Here is an 18025-nt window from a genome sequence, read left to right on the forward strand (position 1 = left end):
TCCCTCAGGCCCTCCAAGTGGTTGCTGTATCTATTTTTAGTAAATAAACACACAGAAAATGAAGAGTACAAGAAGCAATTGTGTACCTACATTCAGATTTAACATGTTTATATTTTGCTGTATTTTCTTTATTTTTCAAGTGTTAAAGAAATAGAATGTTACAGATAGAGAGTAAACTCCATGTGTCATTCTGCCCCGTCCACCCCCGCCACCAGTTAACCACTACCATGAAGTTGTGTCCACATTTGTTTTTATGCTTTTATGTTTTTTATAAGTGTGCACTTAAACATCACATACTGTTACTTTGTTTAAAATGTACATAAATGTCTTTTGCAACGTGATTTTCCAGATCTGGCAGTATTTTGTGACCCTCATCAGTGTTGACATTGTGGACCTAGCCTCTTCATTTTGATGGTTGCTCAATATGCTGTCCAGTGATTGAATAAACCACAGTCTGTTTGTTCACACCCTACATGCAGGCAGTGAGGTTATTTCTGCATGAGTGTGTGTTTAGTCGCTCAGTTGTGTCCGACTCTTTGACCCCATGGACTGTAGCTTGCCAAGCTCCTCTGTCCATAGAATTCTCCAGGCAAGAATACTGGAGTGGGGTGCCATTTCCTACTCCAGGGGATCTTCCCCACCCAGGGATAGAATCCACTTTTCCTGCGTCTCCTGCATTGGCAGGCAAATTCTTTACAACTGAGCCACCGGGGAAGCCCTGAGGTTGTTTCTACACTGTCACTATTGTGGATGAGCCAGTGTCTTCATCATGAACAGGCTCCTGATCGCAGCTCTGTCATAGAGAAAATTAGTTCAAGTAAACTTAGTCATTTTGGGGGTTATTTTGGGAACATATCTGGCTTTGAAAGCATCTGATCTGAGTTCAAATCCCCGTTTTGCTTTGTCTTAGCTCAGTGACCTTAGTACAGTTATTTAACTTCTTTGAGCCTAAGTTTCTTCACCTACAGATATATAATTAAAGCATCACAGTTGGGGCTTCCTTCGTAGCTCAGACGGTGAAGCATCTGCCTGCAGTGCAGGAGACCTAGGTTCAATCCCTGGGTCAGGAATATCCCCTGCAGAAGGAAATGGCAACCTACTCCAGTATCCTTGCCTGGAAAATCCCATGGACAGACGAGCCTGGCGGGCTACAGTCCATGGGGTCGCCAAGAATCAGACACGACTGAGCGACTAACACACACACACAGCATCACGGTTGCTTGGTTTCAAGGGGATGTCGTAGGGCTTGGCCGCTGATGGGTGCTTTGATGAGTGTTGGTTCTCTTTGTTATGATTGACGGTACCAAGTGTTGACTAGAATCGGGAGCATCTGGACCGTTCATTCACTGATGGCGGGAATGTAAATGGCAGAGCCACTTTGGAAAACACTTGGGTACTTTCTATTAAAAAACTGCCTTAAAAAAAAAGTTACATATACACCTACCATATAACCTAGCTATTCTACTCCTGGAGAAATGGAAACATATGTCCACATAAATATTCAAGCAGCTTTATTTTCACTAGTTAAAAAAAACTGGAAACAACCTGAGTATGCTACAGAAGGTAAATAGATAGACGGTGGTTTATCCATACAATGGAGTACTTCTCAGCAATAAAAAGGAATGAACTATTTATACACATACAGCATGGGTGTACCCCAAGATAATTATGCTGAGATAAGAAGCCAGACAGACAAAAGTATGTAATGCATTTATATAAAATTCTAGAAAATGCAAACTAATCTCCTGTGAGAGAAAACAGATCAGTAGTTGTCTGGGAATGGGAAGGAGGGACTCTGAGAGACAGGAATTCCCCAGGAACACAGGCATGATAAATGTGACCTGTATTCATCATGGGAATGGTTTCATGGGTGTGTACATGTGCCAGAACTCACCAGATGTTCACTGAATTGTACAGTTAATTGTATGTTCACTGTGGAAAACTCACAAGTTGTACACAGGTTTATATACTGTGAAAAACTTTTTACACAAAGTAGAAAATTAAACAAGAATGAACAAACTAAGGTATATTTTCACATATTTTTAAAAGCTAACGGGACTTCTCTGGTGGTCCAGTGGTTAAGACTCTGTGTTCCCAATGCAAAGGACCTAGGTTCGATCCTTGGTCAGGGAACTAAGATCCCACATGCTGCATGGTGTGACCAAAAAATAAATAGTTAAACAGTTTAAAAGCTAGCAAGCCATTAGTGTTAAAGTTGCATTTTGTAAGTGTTTTGACTTGGTAATTACAGCCTTGACAAGTTGATTTAAGAAAGGTAAATAACGCCTACAATTCTTTTATCACACGGGTGTGACTTAATTAGTTGTAGTAAGTTCTGTTGAAGTCAAATTACCTAGTCAAATAGGTTTTAAAAAAGAACTGAAATTTGGTTCTTTTAGTATTACTGTTCTGCTTTGGCATGTAACAAACACCTGACGTCACAGAGCTAGTCATGAATAGTTGACGTTTGTGTCTGTTAGATTGTTCCTGTAGACATAAACGTTGGAAAGTGTTTCTTGATTTCATCAGTGCTTGAATTGTGTTGTGTTCCCAGGATGATTTTTCTCCCACAAGTAAGCTTCAGCGTTTGCTGGCAGAATCCCGTCAGATGGTCACGGACCTGGAGCTGAGCACCCTGCTTCCCATCAGCTCTGAGAATCTCAGCACCAGCGCCAAAAGTGTACGTGCTTCCTTTTCTTTTGACCCCACGTGTAGTATCCAAACAGTTTCCATCATCGTGTGTGAATGTCACTTCCTGTTAGAATGACAGTGTCTTCGTGTTTGGGGGAAGGGGGTAGCAGCCTGGGTTTAAGGAGGAACAGAATGTTGCCACAGATGTTACCACATCCAGACTTCCTCTTTCCAATTACCTGGGCACGTGCACGTACATTCTGGGAGATTTTTAAGACATTTTATTATAGGAAATTTCAAGTACAGAAGTAGAAAGAATACTTCTAATCCCAGAGTTTCAGTAACCATCAGTTTTCTGCTGCTTTTGTTTCATCCTCCCCCATCTGTCCCTGTTTTCTCCTGAAACACTTTAAAGCAAACCCTAGACATAATGTCAGGTTTCCCTGGTGGCTCAGTGGTATAGAATCTGCCTGCCAATGCAGGAGATGCAAGAGACATCTTGCATTCGATCCCTGGGTCAGGAAGATCCCCTGGAGTAGGAAACAGCAAGCCACTGTAGTATTCTTGCCTGGAAAAGCCCATGGACAGAGGAGCCTGACAGGTAGCTACAATCTGTGGGATTGCACAGAGTTGAACATGACTTAGCAACTAAACAACAGACATCATGTCTTTTCACTCATATGTACTTCATTCTGTAGCTCTAACAGATAAGGACTTTTATTACACCCATTAAATTCCCAGTAACTCTTTAATATTGTTTAATGACTATACAACTTTAAGGTCTCCCCATTTGTCTCAAAAGTATCTTTTTACTATTTGTTCAAATTGATAATCAGGGTCCATATTTTACACTTGAATGAATCCCTAAGGTCTCTCTTCATCACTAACAGTTCCTTCTCCTTCCTTCCCTCCCTCTCTCCTTCCTTCCTCCTCTCTTCTTTTTTCTCTTGTGTTTTGTTTTTTAAAAAATACTTATTTGTTTGACTGTGCTGGGTCTTAGTTGCAGCATGTGGGATCTCATCTTATTAGTTCCCCAACCAGAGATCAAACCTGGGCCGCCTTCATTGAGTGTCGAGTCTTAGCCACTAGACCACCAGAGAAGTCCCTTCTTTCTTTGTCTTTTGATGCCACTTATTTGTGGGAGAAGCACCGGGTCACTGTCCTGTAGATTTGCCCAGGGACTGAGATGGGCTTGCTGACTCCATCCTCACTGTTGCATCACACATACCTCTAACCCCCAAATTCCTGTAAACTAGTATTTCTGTCTAGTGACTTGCTTAGACTTGGGATCAGTTTGGGTCCTTTTTGTTTGTTTTGGCGCTACGCCTTCATGGGTGACACCTACATCAGGAGGATCCTCGTGTCTGGTTGCCCCACTTTTGGATGTCAGACTTAATGGGGAGATTGTCAGCCTGAGCTTTTTTATTATAGGGTTTCCCTAAAGTTCACTTAATGACTTTAGTGTTTCTTGTTATTCTTTAGATCTGTTGTTTCATTAGGAATTGCAAAATAGTCATTTTCTAAAGCTGTCAGTCTTTGGGGAGTGTGTCACACATTAATTCTAACTGCTTTCTCTGAGAACAGGAACATTGCAGTAGCAGTGATATAAGTTGCTTTGTCGATTTTATAGTCTGACATAAATAGTGAAAAGAACATTGAACTTGAAATCAGGACACCTGAGTCCCAGTTTCCCAATCTGTAAAATACAAGCTTGAGATGGGTGCTGTAAGATTCTAGGTCCGTTAGTTGGATGTGCTGTGGACATAGTTCAAGATACTTGAAAGCCATTGAGTTAAACTTTTTTGTATCCCTGACCAAATAAAATTAAAAAGGTCTGTAAGACATTGAAATACCATTAAATTTTTTTTTTTAATGTATTTTTGGCTGCACTGTGTCTTAGTTGCAGCAGGCAGGATCTTTCATTCAGTGCACTGGCTTCTCTCTAGTTGTGTCATGAGGGCTTAGGTGCTCTCTGTCGGTGGAATTTTAGTTCCCCGACCAGGGGATGGAACCTGTGCCCCTTCATTGGAAGGCAGATTTTTTTTTTAACTTTTTTTACTTTGTATTGGGGTATAGCTGATTAACAATGTTGTGATAGTTTGAGGTGAACAGGGAAGGGACTCAGTCATATATATACATGTATCCATTTTCCCCCAAACTCCCCTCCCATTCAGGCTATGAAAGGCGGATTCTTACCACTGGACCACTAGGGAAATCCCTGAAATATCTCTTTTTTTTATTTTATTTTTTCTTTTAATCTATTATTTATTTATTTACGGCTGCACTGGGTCTTCGTTGCTGCACATGGGGCTTTCTCTAATTTTGGTGAGCAAGGGCTGCTCAGTGGTTGCAGTGCGTGGGCTCCCCATCAAAGTGGTTTCTCTTGTTGCAGAGCATGAGCCCTATGCACAGGCTCAGTAGCTGCGGTGCACGGGCTTCGTTGCTCTGCAGCATGTGGGATCTTCCTGGACCAGGGATTAAACCTGTATCTCCTGCACCGATAGATTCTTTACCACTGAGCCACCAGGAAAGCCCTGAATGCCTATATGCAGGCGTGCATGTGTGTGAAGTTGTCTTCAGTCATGTCCAACTCTTTGTGACCCACTCGACTACAGCCCACCAGGCTCCTCTGCCCATGTGATTCTTCAGACAAGAATACTGGAGGGTTGCCATTCCCTTCTCCAGGGGATCTTCCCAACCCTGGGATTGAACCCGCATCGCTTATGTCTCCTGCATTGGGAGGCGGGTTCTTTACCACTAGTGCCACCTGGGAAACGCTAGACTCAGTGGTAAAGAATCTGCCTGCCAAGCAAAAGATGTGGGTTCGATCCCTGGGTTGGGAAGATCCCCAGGAGGAAATGGCAACCCACTCCAGCATCCCTGCCTAGGAAATCCCATGGACAGAGGATCCTGGAGGGCTACAGTCCATGGGGTAGAAAAAGAATTGGAACTGACTTAGTGACTGAACAACTACCACCAACATCCCTCTCAAGATATAGAATATCTCCATCACCCCAGAAAGTTCCCTCATGGTCTTTGGAGTGAATCTTTTCCTACCTCCACCCTAGGCAACTACTGATGTGACTTTTATCATTAGAGAATAGTTTTGCCTGTTCTAGAACTTCATATAAATGCAGTGATACAGGTTGTACTATTATGTTATGACCAACCTAGACAGCATATTAAAAAGTGGAGACATTACTTTGCCAACAAAGGTCCGTCTAGTCAAAGCTATGATTTTTCCAGTAGTCATGTATGGATGTGAGAATTGGACTATAAAGAAAGCTGAGTGCCAAAGAATTGATGCTTTTGAACTGTGATGTTAGAGAAGACTCTTGAGAATCCCTTGGACTGCAAGGAGCTCCAACCAATCCATCCTGAAGGAAATCAGTCCTGAATATTCATTGAAAGGACTGATGTTGAAGCTGAAACTCCAATACTTTGGTCACCTGATGCGAAGAACTGATTCATTGGAAAAGACCCTGAGGCTGGGAAAGATTGAAGTCGGGAGGAGAAGGGGATGACAGAGGATGAGATGGTTGGATGGCATCACTGACTCAATGGATATGAGTTTGAATAAACTCCGGGAGTTGGTGATGGACAGGGAGGCCTGGCATGCTGTAGTCCACAGGGTCGCAAAGAGTCGGACACGACTAAGCGACTGAAGTAACTGACTGACTGACAGGGTGTACTCCTTATCTAGCTTCTTTCAATAGAATTGTTTTGAGATTCATACATGTTGCTGTTTATCAGTATTTCACTCTTTTTTATTGCTGATTAGCATTCCATTGTATGAAAAGACCACAGTTTGTTTATTTGCCTGTTGATGGGCTATTTGGGTTGTTTCCAGTTTTGGACTATCATAAGTAAAGCTGCTGTGAACATTTCACACACACAAGCGTTTTTTTTAAATGGACATATGTCTTCATTTCTCTAAGGGTAAATACCTAGAAGTAGAATTGCTAGTTATAGCATTTAACTTTTTAGTAAACTGCCAAGTCATTTTTCAGAGTGGTTGCTACCATTTTATGTCCCTCCCAGCCCTGTATGAAAGACCTAGGTTCTCCACATCCTCACACAACTGTGTTTTTTTTTTTAATGATTAATTTTTGGCTGCACTGGGTCTTCGTTGCTGCTCATGGGCTTTCTCTAGTTGCGGTGAGCGGGGGGCTACTTTTTGTGGGGTGCTGGCTTCTCATTGCAGTGGCTTCTCTTATTGCAGAGCAGAGGCTCTCGTGTGCTGGCGCAGTAGTTGAGGCTCAGTAGTAGTTACTCCGTGGCATATGGAGTCCTCCCAGACCCAGCAATCAAATCGTTGTCCCCTGCTTTGGAAGGCGGGGTGTTAACCCCTGGACCTCCAGGGAAGTCCCTGACCTTGGTTTTGTCAGTCTGTTTGATTTTAGCCATTCTAGTATATTTGACATAGCATCTCACTGCCATTGACTAATTTGCATTTTCCTGATAACCTAACGACAAGCATCCTCACGTGCTCATTGGCCCTTCAGGTGTCTTCCCCTTCTCTTATGTACTCTGCTTTCCCAGCATCTCTAGAATCAGTGAATAATACATTGGAAAATATATGACATCTGAAGGCAGTATTTTTTGCCAACTAAATGATTATCTGATTCTAGCTGTGGGATGTTAAGCAAGAGATCTAATCACTTTCCCTCTCCTGTGAAAGGAATGTTGAGATGAGAGCTCTCTTCTGGATCTTTCCAGCTCAAAAATCTTTTAAACCAAGTTTTCAGTAACCTTTTCACTAACCTAAAGTGTGTTTAAGTCCTTTGCCCATTTTAAATATGAGTTGTTGGTGTTTCCTAGGAAGATTTTTTTCTTGACAAAATCTTTGTAGCATCAGTGAAGTAAGTTTATTTACACTGGGGTAGAAGAGTTTTTAAAGTTTTTAACAGCATTTATTGAGGTATAGTTCACCTATCCATAACCTTCCCCCATGTAGAAGTGTACAATTCAGTGGTTTAGTATATTTACAAAGTTGTGCAACCATCACCATGATCCAGCTTTAGAACATTTTCATCATTCCAGAAGAACCTTGCACCCACTGGCAGTTACTCCCCATTTTACCTCCTCCCCGCTTCAGGCTGATGTTCATCTACTTTCTATCCTGGCGGATTTGTTGGGCAGAGATTTTTCATCAGAATTTTTTGAATAGAATTCAGAAGATCCATAAATTTTGATGGGGTAAAAATTACACATCAGGTTATTTTTGTTAATCTCTAATTAAAATAGAGCACTTCCTTCAATTACGAATATAGGAAACAAGCCATCATCGTACCTGCTACTTATGACTTTGTCTTTAGCAGAAATAACAAATAATTCCTACCACATTGCAGTTATTACTGGTATCTTGAAATATCATTTACACTAAGTACTGTGTCAGAATTACAGACCATTGGGCCTGCTACTAGACCTTATTATTTAATACACTAATAAAGAAGGCTATATACTACTGTATCACAATCTTATTTAGTATTTTGATAACCATAGTTATAGCTGCCATAATGTAACATATGGGTTCCTAAAAATCACCACACAATTCAAAACTGCACAGTAAAAACCACGTTTATGGGGAAAATGGGATTTGGAGGATAGCCTCAAAACGTTTATCAGTGACACATCTTTAAAAGGACATTTAAAAGGTCATTTAAATGGTAGGACAGGTTTATCCTTGTTAAATAGTTAAGAAACACACAAAATATTGCCATAAATGTGGCACTTTACCTTGAAAAAGCCCTGAAGTTTGCAGGTAGAATTGGGTGTCGGAGTGTGGACTCCAGTGACTCACTGGAAAGTGGTAGAAGAAGGGTGATTGAATGGAAAGTCGTAGCAGTAGGTGTGGATGTGGCTTATGACACCCCTGGGGCAAGAGCTGGTGGATGTTGGAGGGGTCTTGAGGTGGGGGTGGGTGTATTCCTACATGACCCAGCCCAGTTCACCTAGGGTTTCTTGTGGACAAAAATTATGCATTAACAAACGCAAACAACTCAAGTCGTTCTTGAATATATCAGATGAGTTGGAACAAAGTCATGTTTTCAGAACAAGTGTCATAGCAGAACCAACTATACTTCAGAATCATCCTGCTGACAGCTTCTACTCACGCTCATGGCCTCGGGTTCTTAACCTCCTCTTTGGGGTTTCGTGTTAATTCCTAAGGTGTAATCAGGAGCTCCCTCACTTTTGTCCTCATAGCACAGCTGGGTATGTGTGTGTGTGTGTCAGAGTGTGTGTCCCAGCACATGATAGCTGGGAACATCCATGGGTCTCTGCTCCCGCTTTAGGAGCCGCCATCATTCATCCTAGCCTCCACCCCCCGGTGTAGCACAGGCTATACCTGCCACACAGTATGCTTGGTAAATACCGTGAATGGAGCTGATAGGAGAATTCAGGAAGAATGCAGAAGGGTGACCACAGGTATAGACAGAAAAAATGCTACAGCTATTCAAGGTTGGTGAAAACTTGGTTTAAGAGAATTTTTGAGCTAGAAAGATCTAGAAGAGAGATCTCATCACAACCATTCCTTTTACAGGAGAGAGAAAGTGATTAAATCTCTTGCTTAACATCCCACAGCTAGAATCAGATAATCATTTAGTTGGCAAAAATACTGCTTTCAGATGTAATATATTTTCTAATGTATTATTCACTGATTCTAGAGATGTTGGGAAAGCAAAATTTAACTAACAAAAATCTACTTGGCAATGCACTTTGCAAACTCTGCCCCTCTGGTCCTTTGAATGGAGTATAGCTGGTTACAGAAAAAGTAAATAGTTTTGTAAAAAATTCTTAATTTTTGCAGCAAGGAAGCAGGATACGTTCTGAGCAGCCTGTCTGCTTCCCCAGGGTTTTGCCATCTGTCGCTAAAGACAAGGGTCTTAATTGAAAGCCTGTCTCTGAAATAGGCACTCTCACATTGCTGGGGAAGCACAAAGTGCTTCCGTCCTTCTGGCAAGGAACCCATCAATGTTGTCTAAAACTTGCTCTGGCAGCATCACTTTGGGACTCTCTCGTGTATGTAAAATGGTATATGGACAAGTTTTTCATGGCAGCCTTGCTTTATTTTTATATTATTATTTAAAAAATATTTATTTTTACTTATTCACTTATTTGGCTGCACCAGGTCTTAGTTGTGGCACACGAACTCTTAGTTGCAGTGTGTGGATCTAGATTCCCCGATGAGGATCAAACCTAGGGCCCCTGCATTGGGAGCATGGAGTCTTAGCCACTGGACCAGCAAGGAAGTCCCATGGCAGCATTGCTTTATAACAGCCAAAGTTAGGAACTGATCTAAGTGTCCAGCAAGAAGGATCTGAGTGAATAGCTGTGGCCTGTCCACCCGATCAAATATTACCCTGAGACAGAATAGGAAGGTCCTAGGTGCGGGGATGGTGTGATCACTCACCTAGAGCCAGACATCCTGGAGTGAAGTCAAGTGGGCCTTAGAAAGCATCACTACGAACAAAGCTAGTGGAGGTGATGGAATTCCAGTTGAGCTATTTCAAATCCTCAAAGGTGATGCTGTGAAAGTGCTGCACTCGATATGCCAGCAAATTTGAAAAACTCAGCAGTGGCCACAGGACTGGAAAAGGTCAATTTTCATCCCAATCCCAAAGAAAGGCAATGCCAAAGAATGCTCAAACTACTGCACAATTGCACTCATCTCACATGCTAGTAAAGTAATGCTCAAAATTCTCCAAGCCAGGCTTCAGCAATACGTGAACCGTGAACTCCCAGATGTTCAAGCTGGTTTTAGAAAAGGCAGAGGAACCAGAGATCAAATTGCCAACATCTGATGGATCATCCAAAAAGCAAGAGAGTTCCAGAAAAACATCTATTTCTGCTTTATTGACTATGCCAAAACCTTTGACTGTGTGGATCACAATAAACTGTGGAAAATTCTGAAAGAGATGGGAATACCAGACCATCTGACCTGCCTCTTGAGAAACCTGTATGCAGGTCAGGAAGCAACAGTTAGAACTGGACATGGAACAACAGACTGGTTCCAAATAGGAAAAGGAGTACGTCAAGGCTGTATATTGTCACCCTGCTTATTTAACTTATATGCAGAAGATCTAGAAGAAACGCTTGGCTGGAAGAAACACAAGCTGGAATCAAGATTGCCGGGAGAAATATCAATAACCTCAGATATGCGGATGACACCACCCTTATGGCAGAAGTGAAGAACTAAAAAGCTTCTTATTGAAAGTGAGAGAGGAGAGTGAAAAAGTTGGCTTAAAGCTCAACATTCAGAAAACTAAGATCATGGCATCTCGTCCCATCACTTCATGGGAAATAGATGGGGAAACAGTGGAAACAGTGTCAGACTTCATTTTTGGGGGCTCCAAAATCACTGCAGATGGTGATTGCAGCCATGAAATTAAAAGACGCTTACTCCTTGGAAGGAAAGTTATGACCAACCTAGATAGCACATTAAAAAGCAGAGACATTACTTTGCCAACAAAGGTCCATCTAGTCAAGGCTATGGTTTTTCCAGTAGTCATGTATGGATGTGAGAGCTGGACTGTGAAGAAAGCTGAGCACGGAAGAATTGATGCTTTTGAACTGTGGTGTTGGAGAAGACTCTTGAGAGTCCCTTGGACTGCAAGGAGATCCAACCAGTCCATCCTAAAGGAGATCAGTCCTGGGTGTTCATTGGAAGGACTGATGTTGAAGCTGAAACTCCAATACTTTGGCCACCTCATGTGAAGAGTTGACTCATTGGAAAAGGCCCTGATGCTGGGAAGGATTGGGGGCAGGAGGAGAAGGAGATGATAGAGGATGAGATGGCTGGATGGCATCACCAACTCGATGGACATGAGTTTGGGTAAACTCCAGGAGTTGGTGATGGACAGGGAGGCCTGGCATGCTGCGATTCATGAGGTTGCTAAGAGTCAGACACAACTGAGCAACTGAACTGAACTGAACTGAGGTGCGGAGATGTTTCCAGGATATTCAATTCAGTTCAGTCGCTCAGTCGTGTCCGACTCCTTGCGACCCCATGGACTGCAGCACGCCAGGCTTCCCTGTCCATCACCAACTCCAAGAGCTTGCTCAAGCTCATGTCCATTGAGTTGGTGATGCCATACAACCATCTCATCCTCTGTCATCCCCTTCTCCTCCTGCTTTCAATCTTTCCCAGCATCAGGGTCTTTTCCAGGATGTACTAGTGAGTGAAAGGAAATAGGGTCCTGAAAGGTTCATGTGGTATTCTACATATGGGGTGGGAACAGGAATCGGTCTATATATGTATATACATTCAAACCATGCTCATGTATTAACTATTTTAAAAAACATTAATTTAAAAATAGAGGAAAAAAAGGCATGAGTAAGACAGCACAGCTGCCACACCATCAGCAGCAGCCCTCCTGTGGGGTGGGGTGGGTTTCAGTTTCAGCCTGAAACTGAAGTTGGAGTTTTAACCCAAACACAGGACTCAATCTCCTCATCAGTAGTTGGCAGCTGTTGGGATTACCTGTCAGCGTTCTTAACTTTTTCTGTGGCAGGCTGGTAAAGCCTGTGGATCCCTTTTAGAATCATCTTTTTAATTTTATTTTCGTGTCATTTTTTAAAATTTATTTATTGATTTATTTTTGGCTGTGCTGTGAGGCGTGGAAGCGTGGAGTCTAGGGAAGTACCCCCTAGAATAATGAAGTAAAATATATCATACTGTAAAATACATAGGAAGGCTATCCCAGCAGAGAGGAAAGCATCGTGATTAAGAGCCCAGGGGTCTGGAAGCACTGAGAAGAATCCTCACGTGGCTCAAAGGTTGGCCGTGTGGGAAGAGGCGGCAGCTGAGCAAGCCCAGTTCACCACTGGAGTCTACCAGCGTCTTTCCAAGCATCCTCCTCTTCTTTGCTTCCTCTTTTTTAATATCTCCCCAGAACCTAACCATGCTATGCCCTCAGTAGGCACCGTGCTGAATTAAAAGTGTTTCTCAGAGTTGTGGAGTCTTCTTGATGACCCTTGTCCTCACTGTGGGCTCACCGCAGAGTCTATATTAAGGCTGACAGAGAGCCAGATATATTTGGGCGTTAGCTGACTCCCGGGGTTTAGCCATAACATGCATACGGTAAAGCAAATAGAACATTCCAGCTGCAGGCTTAGAGACAGAGGGGCCCCACACATGAGCAGGAAATCGGTCCATCTTTGTTGGCTGGCTGGATGATGGTTGTATGAAATTGTTTCATTGTGTTTCATTAATTCCCTAAGGTCTTTTAAAGGCATTTCTGCTGTATTTGTGTATTGTCCTCCTAAGTATTTTCTTGTTCCATCCTGGTTACTCATTTGGGAGTTGTTTTGTAGAATATGGAAGTCTCAGAAGAGTCAGCTGAAAAAAATACCCCTCTCAGTAACTGAAGAAAACAAAAGTCAACTTCAGTGTTCATTGTGATCATGGGTAAGTCACCTTTCCTTATCTCACCTTATATCTATATTTAATAAGTAACTTGGGAACTTTGATAATCTAGAAGCATGGCAACGAGTTTGACCTGTAGTCCTTTCTCTTTTGCCTGACCTATTTATACAAACCTTCTAAATTTAACCAGAGTCAAATGTCAGTTACTTATAAGAGAAATGCAGATCAAAAAGTTCTTATTCCCAGTACCTACAATTTTAAGCCTAAAGTGAATGCATATAGCTTTCAAACTCCCATGTCAGCATTTCATCCAAATGTCTGCCTGGAAAGAAGTCTTTCTGTGGGGTTTCGAGTCTTCTAAAAAAGGCTTATTGACCCAGGAAGCACTTTCTTGATTTGTGTTTCCTTCTATCGAGCCTTCATTTCCTATGCCAAGTTTCTTTAGAAGCCGATTTGATAAGTTAAAATATAAAATCATCTCAGTTGTTTTCCACTTAAGCATAAGAACATTTTTTACAGTTGTGAATGCACCAAGCATAAGCAGCCCTCTCTCCCTGTCTTCTTTCTCTTTGCTGAGAAGTCTTCATATTTATAATAGTTTGCATGACCTTATGTTGTTGAGATTCAAGACTGTATAGTTCATGTTTTTTTAGACGCTGGGAGCTTATCGCACACCATCCAGTGCTCACTGATTTTGATTTGATTAACTCTGTTTCCTTCCCACAGAAGCTGATTTCTCATCCATGTGGAAAGCAGGAAGCAGACATCCATACCTAATACTTAGCCTTGAAAACAAAAAGAGGACGGTAATCCTTTGTAAGCAACATCTAATACCAAAGGGGAGCTGAAACCGAAAGTTAATTTTTAAACATCTATATCTTGTTTGTCTTCAGGTTAGCCATTTTCATGTGTAAGAAATATTTTTCATGTGTAAAAAATGAGACCTAATTGTATATTATATGAAATATGCCAACTTGGAATTTATGCTAAGAGAGAAAAAGCCTTCTCTATAAAGATGCTGACCTCCAGAAGCCTTCTCTATAAAGATGCTGACCTCCAGAAGCTCTTTAAAAGTGTGAACATCAAATGGAGAATCCATGCATAAAAAATGCTGTTTTAGCCATCCGATTTTTTTAAACCTGTGCATACATTTATATTATAGCCAGTAGCTGATCAGTGTCAGCTCCAAATATATGAGAAATAGTGTTCCCTTGTAGTCTTAGCCCTGAACTTGGCTGTGTAAATAGCCATAAAATGATATGATATAAAACCTTTTTAACTGGAAACTATCTCTTGGGTTACTGACAGTCGAGGTCCTTCTGTCCCAAAAGCTGAGCAGAGATCCCTCTTGTCTGGATCAGTAGTAGTCCCATCAATTTATACAAACCAAAGCTTGCTGGAAGATCAAGTTTTATATGCATTTTTTTTATCCTTGAAGACTGAAACTTCTGTTTTAACCTGTAAAGTAATTTAATTTTTTAAAGAATATAATGATCAGCTTCAGTCAATAAAAAATATTTTTAATAATAAAAATAGTTTTTGGGGGTTTCTTTTTCTGACACAGGAGCGAAATAAGGAAGGTTACACTCTTGAAACCAAACCTGGCAAGTTAATTTCCTGAGGAATAGGAATGTAGTTTTTTTAAGCATTGCTGATATCAAAGTTCTATTGTAATGTATCAATGCCCCTTTGTTAAAAGGTTTCAGTGCTACTTCAGAGATGATTTTCATGAGAGTGGAGGAGCCACTCCATTTAGCCTTTTTAATGAGGGTGCTGAAAAGAGAAATTGGGTGAGGTTTGGCTATGTTCTTTATAAACGCTTGCTTTCTCCCCCAGGCTAGGCTGGTTTATACAGGGCAAAATTGAGAAAGGTACTGTGTATAGTCGATTGTGAACCATTGCCTCCAAGTTAGAAACCCGAAATGTCCCTGGAGAGGCTGACTTTCTGTCTGAGAAACAAAATATTAAATTTTCTCCTTCTCTTCATGATAGGCTCACAGCTGCACGTCAACTTACCTAGTGAAAAGAGAGAACACTGTTGAGATGTTAAGAACAATTTCAGGGACCTGAAGGATTTTAAAAAGTCCAGTTATTTTGTAACTAAATGTCTTTTAGCTCATAGAGTTATAGTATCTACCCATACCTATTCTTACCCATCCACATTCTTGTGTATTACAGTACATGCATTTCAAAAATGGAAACCTTAATATTATCAATTTATCTCTTTCAACCCTAGTTATTTAAGTCCATAAGCAATTTCTGTGAAAGAGAGACAGCTTTTAGTTACAAGATAAAACTAGATTTCAGCTTTTATATTTTGTCATCAACATTTTTCATCTTGAGAGGGGAATTCTCTGGCAGTCCAATGGGTAGGAAACTGTCTGTTTTCACTGCCAAGGGTGAGGGTTTGATTACTGGTTGGGGAAGTGGTTTTTCTGGTAGTCATGTATGGATGTGCGAGTTGGACTATAAAAAAAAGCTGAGCACTGAAGAATTGAAGATTTTGAACTATGGTGTTGGAGAAGACTCTTGAGAGTCCCTTGGACTGCAAGGAGATCAAACCAGTCAATCCTAAATGAAATCAGTTCTGAATATTCATTGGAAGGACTGATGCTGAAGCTGAAACTCCAATACTTTGGCCATGTGATGCAAAGAACTGACTCATTTGAAAAGACCCTGATGCTGGGAAAGATCGAAGGCAGGAGGAAAAGGGGATGACAGAGGAGGAGATGGTTGGATGGCATCACCAACTAGATGGACTTGAGTTTGAGCAAGCTCCAGGAGTTGGTGATGGACAGGGAGGCCTGGCGTGCTGCAGTCCATGGGGTCACAAAGAGTCGGACACCACTGAGCGACTGAACTAAACTGGGGAAGTAGGATCCCATAGGCCATTCAGAGTGGCCAAAAAAAAGGAGGAGGCCTGAAATGTACTATAATTTGCCTGCCAGAAATTATCTCAGCCTTCAAAAGAGACTGATAGAAGTATATTTTTAGAGTTTGTGAACAGATCTATTAAATAGAAATAACCCAAAAGAAAGAAATTCTGAATCAAGAAAATACTGAAACTCTGAATACAATATAATACTTAAAAACAGTTTTACCTAAAAAGTGCTAATAGAATGCAAAGGATTGAGGGTCACTATGGGGTAAGCTTGGTTTATTTCAGGAAACGTGGCTGAGGTTTGGAACCTTGTGTGTGTGTGTGAATCGCTCAGTCGTGTCTGTCTCTTTGTGACTCCATGGACTATAGCCCACCAGGCTCCTCTGTCCATGGTATTTTCCAGGCAAGAATACTGGAGTGGGTGGCCATTTCCTTCTCCAGGGGATCTTCCCAACCCAGAGACTGAACCTGATTCTTCTGCATTTGCAGGCAGGTTCTTTACCATCTAAGCTACCAGGGAAGCCCCAGAACTTTGTGTATAACATGGCCAGTTGATCCTGGAATTGTTCTTGGTGACCTTGACCTGAGATTTTCCTTCTCTGGTTAGATACCAGTAGCGACAGTGGCTGTTTCAAAGCCATGCACCCTTGTTTCTCTTGAGGCATGTGATGACAATTCTGTTGGGGTTCATTTCAAAAAGGTTCATCATTCTGGGCCTTAAACAGAATCATCATAGTAACCACTTCATACGTGATACAGAACAATGAATACAATCAGATTAAGAAACCAGACGCATTAATCAGAACCACAGCTGACAAGGTAGGTTAAAAACCAGAATGGTCTTTGAGAGAACTTCATCAAATGAGGGCACATTAGTCAGTCCTGTAAATGGTGATTTCTGGGTCCTCAGCCAAATGCATGCTTAAGAGGTCTGGCAAAAAGAGACAAAATAACTTGAGCTCGCATTAAGTACTGTTTTGCTGGCCACTGCAGACAAAACAGGGAGCAAAGCAGACTCAATCTTTGTTTACAGTCTAGTGGAAGTTGCTGTTTAGTTGCTAAGTCATGTCCAACTCTTGTGCGACCCCATGGACTGTAGCCCCCCTGGATCCTCTGTCCATGGGATTTCCAGGCAAGAATACTGGAGTGGGTTGCCATTTCCTTCTCCAGGGGATCTTCCTGACCCAGGGAGCAAACCTGCATCTCCTCATTTGGCAGGTGGTTCTTTACCACTGAGCCACCAAGGATGCCCATCTGGTGGAAGAGACAGATCTTAATCAAATAATCACATATAGATTGTGAAAAACTGGTAAGTGCTATGAAAAATAAAGCTTTGAGCTACAATACATACATACAATAGGTCAGCATACAATAGGGGCATAGGTCAAGAGTGGAGGGTTCAGGGAAGGCTTCCCTGAGGAAATGACATCTGAACTAAGCCTAAAGATGAGTAGATGCTGACTGGCGAACAGGAAGAAAAAGAACATTACAGATAAATGGTAACAGCATGTGCAAAGGCCCTGAGGTAGAAAGGAGTGTGATACATTTTCTGACCTAATGGACTAGGATGGAGCAAGATGAAGCAGGAAAGAGAGGCTGGGACACCAGATCAGACACATGTCAATGAGGCAGCGTGGGAATTGCAGCACCATCATTTAGTAAGTCCAATGATGTAAACTCTACTGTTTGTTTTCTTGGTTTTCCTTGTAATCAGGTCTAAGTTATCCTAAATGTTCCTAAATACCCAATATCCTAAATGCTTTGCCCTTGTAATGGCCTAGGGGAAGCATTAAACAACCCTGGAGATACGCAACCACAAGGAGAATCTCAGCCAAATAGTGACAGAGCCAGTTCTAGAATCGGGTCTCCTGCCTGAAGGTGTTCTCACTGAGGAACCTGACAAATTGAGGGTGGGGAAGATTGTGCCCTTGTGTCCATAGGAATGCTCTTTCATAAAACTAAGCCATATGTTGATGTGCCAAATTACGGGGGGACTCTGCATTCACTTTTTCAGCTCCTTCATTCCACACACATTTTTGCTGGATGTTGCTAATTCACCAGACACCCTGCTAGGCACCACCAGGATAAAACTGAGTAAGACAGGTAACGCCCTGGTGGTCCAGTGATCAGGGAACTCAGATTGC

General features: G+C 41.8%; 1 protein-coding gene across 6 annotated transcripts in view; it reads left to right on the plus strand.

Moving 5' to 3' along the window:
• CCDC62 (coiled-coil domain containing 62) overlaps positions 1–14533 on the plus strand; it is a 39078-nt gene extending 24545 nt beyond the window's left edge. For all 6 annotated transcript variants that reach the window (XM_081540193.1, XM_081540194.1, XM_081540195.1 and 3 more), the window contains 3 exons: positions 2555–2680; positions 12949–13042; positions 13727–14533. In XM_081540193.1, coding sequence (XP_081396319.1) covers positions 2555–2680; positions 12949–13002 — 180 coding nt within the window. In that variant the 3' untranslated portion in view covers positions 13003–13042; positions 13727–14533. The remainder of the gene's footprint in view (positions 1–2554; positions 2681–12948; positions 13043–13726) is intronic.
• The last annotated feature ends 3492 nt before the right edge of the window (positions 14534–18025 follow it).

This window comes from Giraffa tippelskirchi, chromosome 11, assembly GCF_054371585.1.
Source record: "Giraffa tippelskirchi isolate mGirTip1 chromosome 11, T2T-mGirTip1v1.2.pri, whole genome shotgun sequence".
In the NCBI taxonomy this organism is placed as follows: domain Eukaryota; kingdom Metazoa; phylum Chordata; class Mammalia; order Artiodactyla; family Giraffidae; genus Giraffa; species Giraffa tippelskirchi.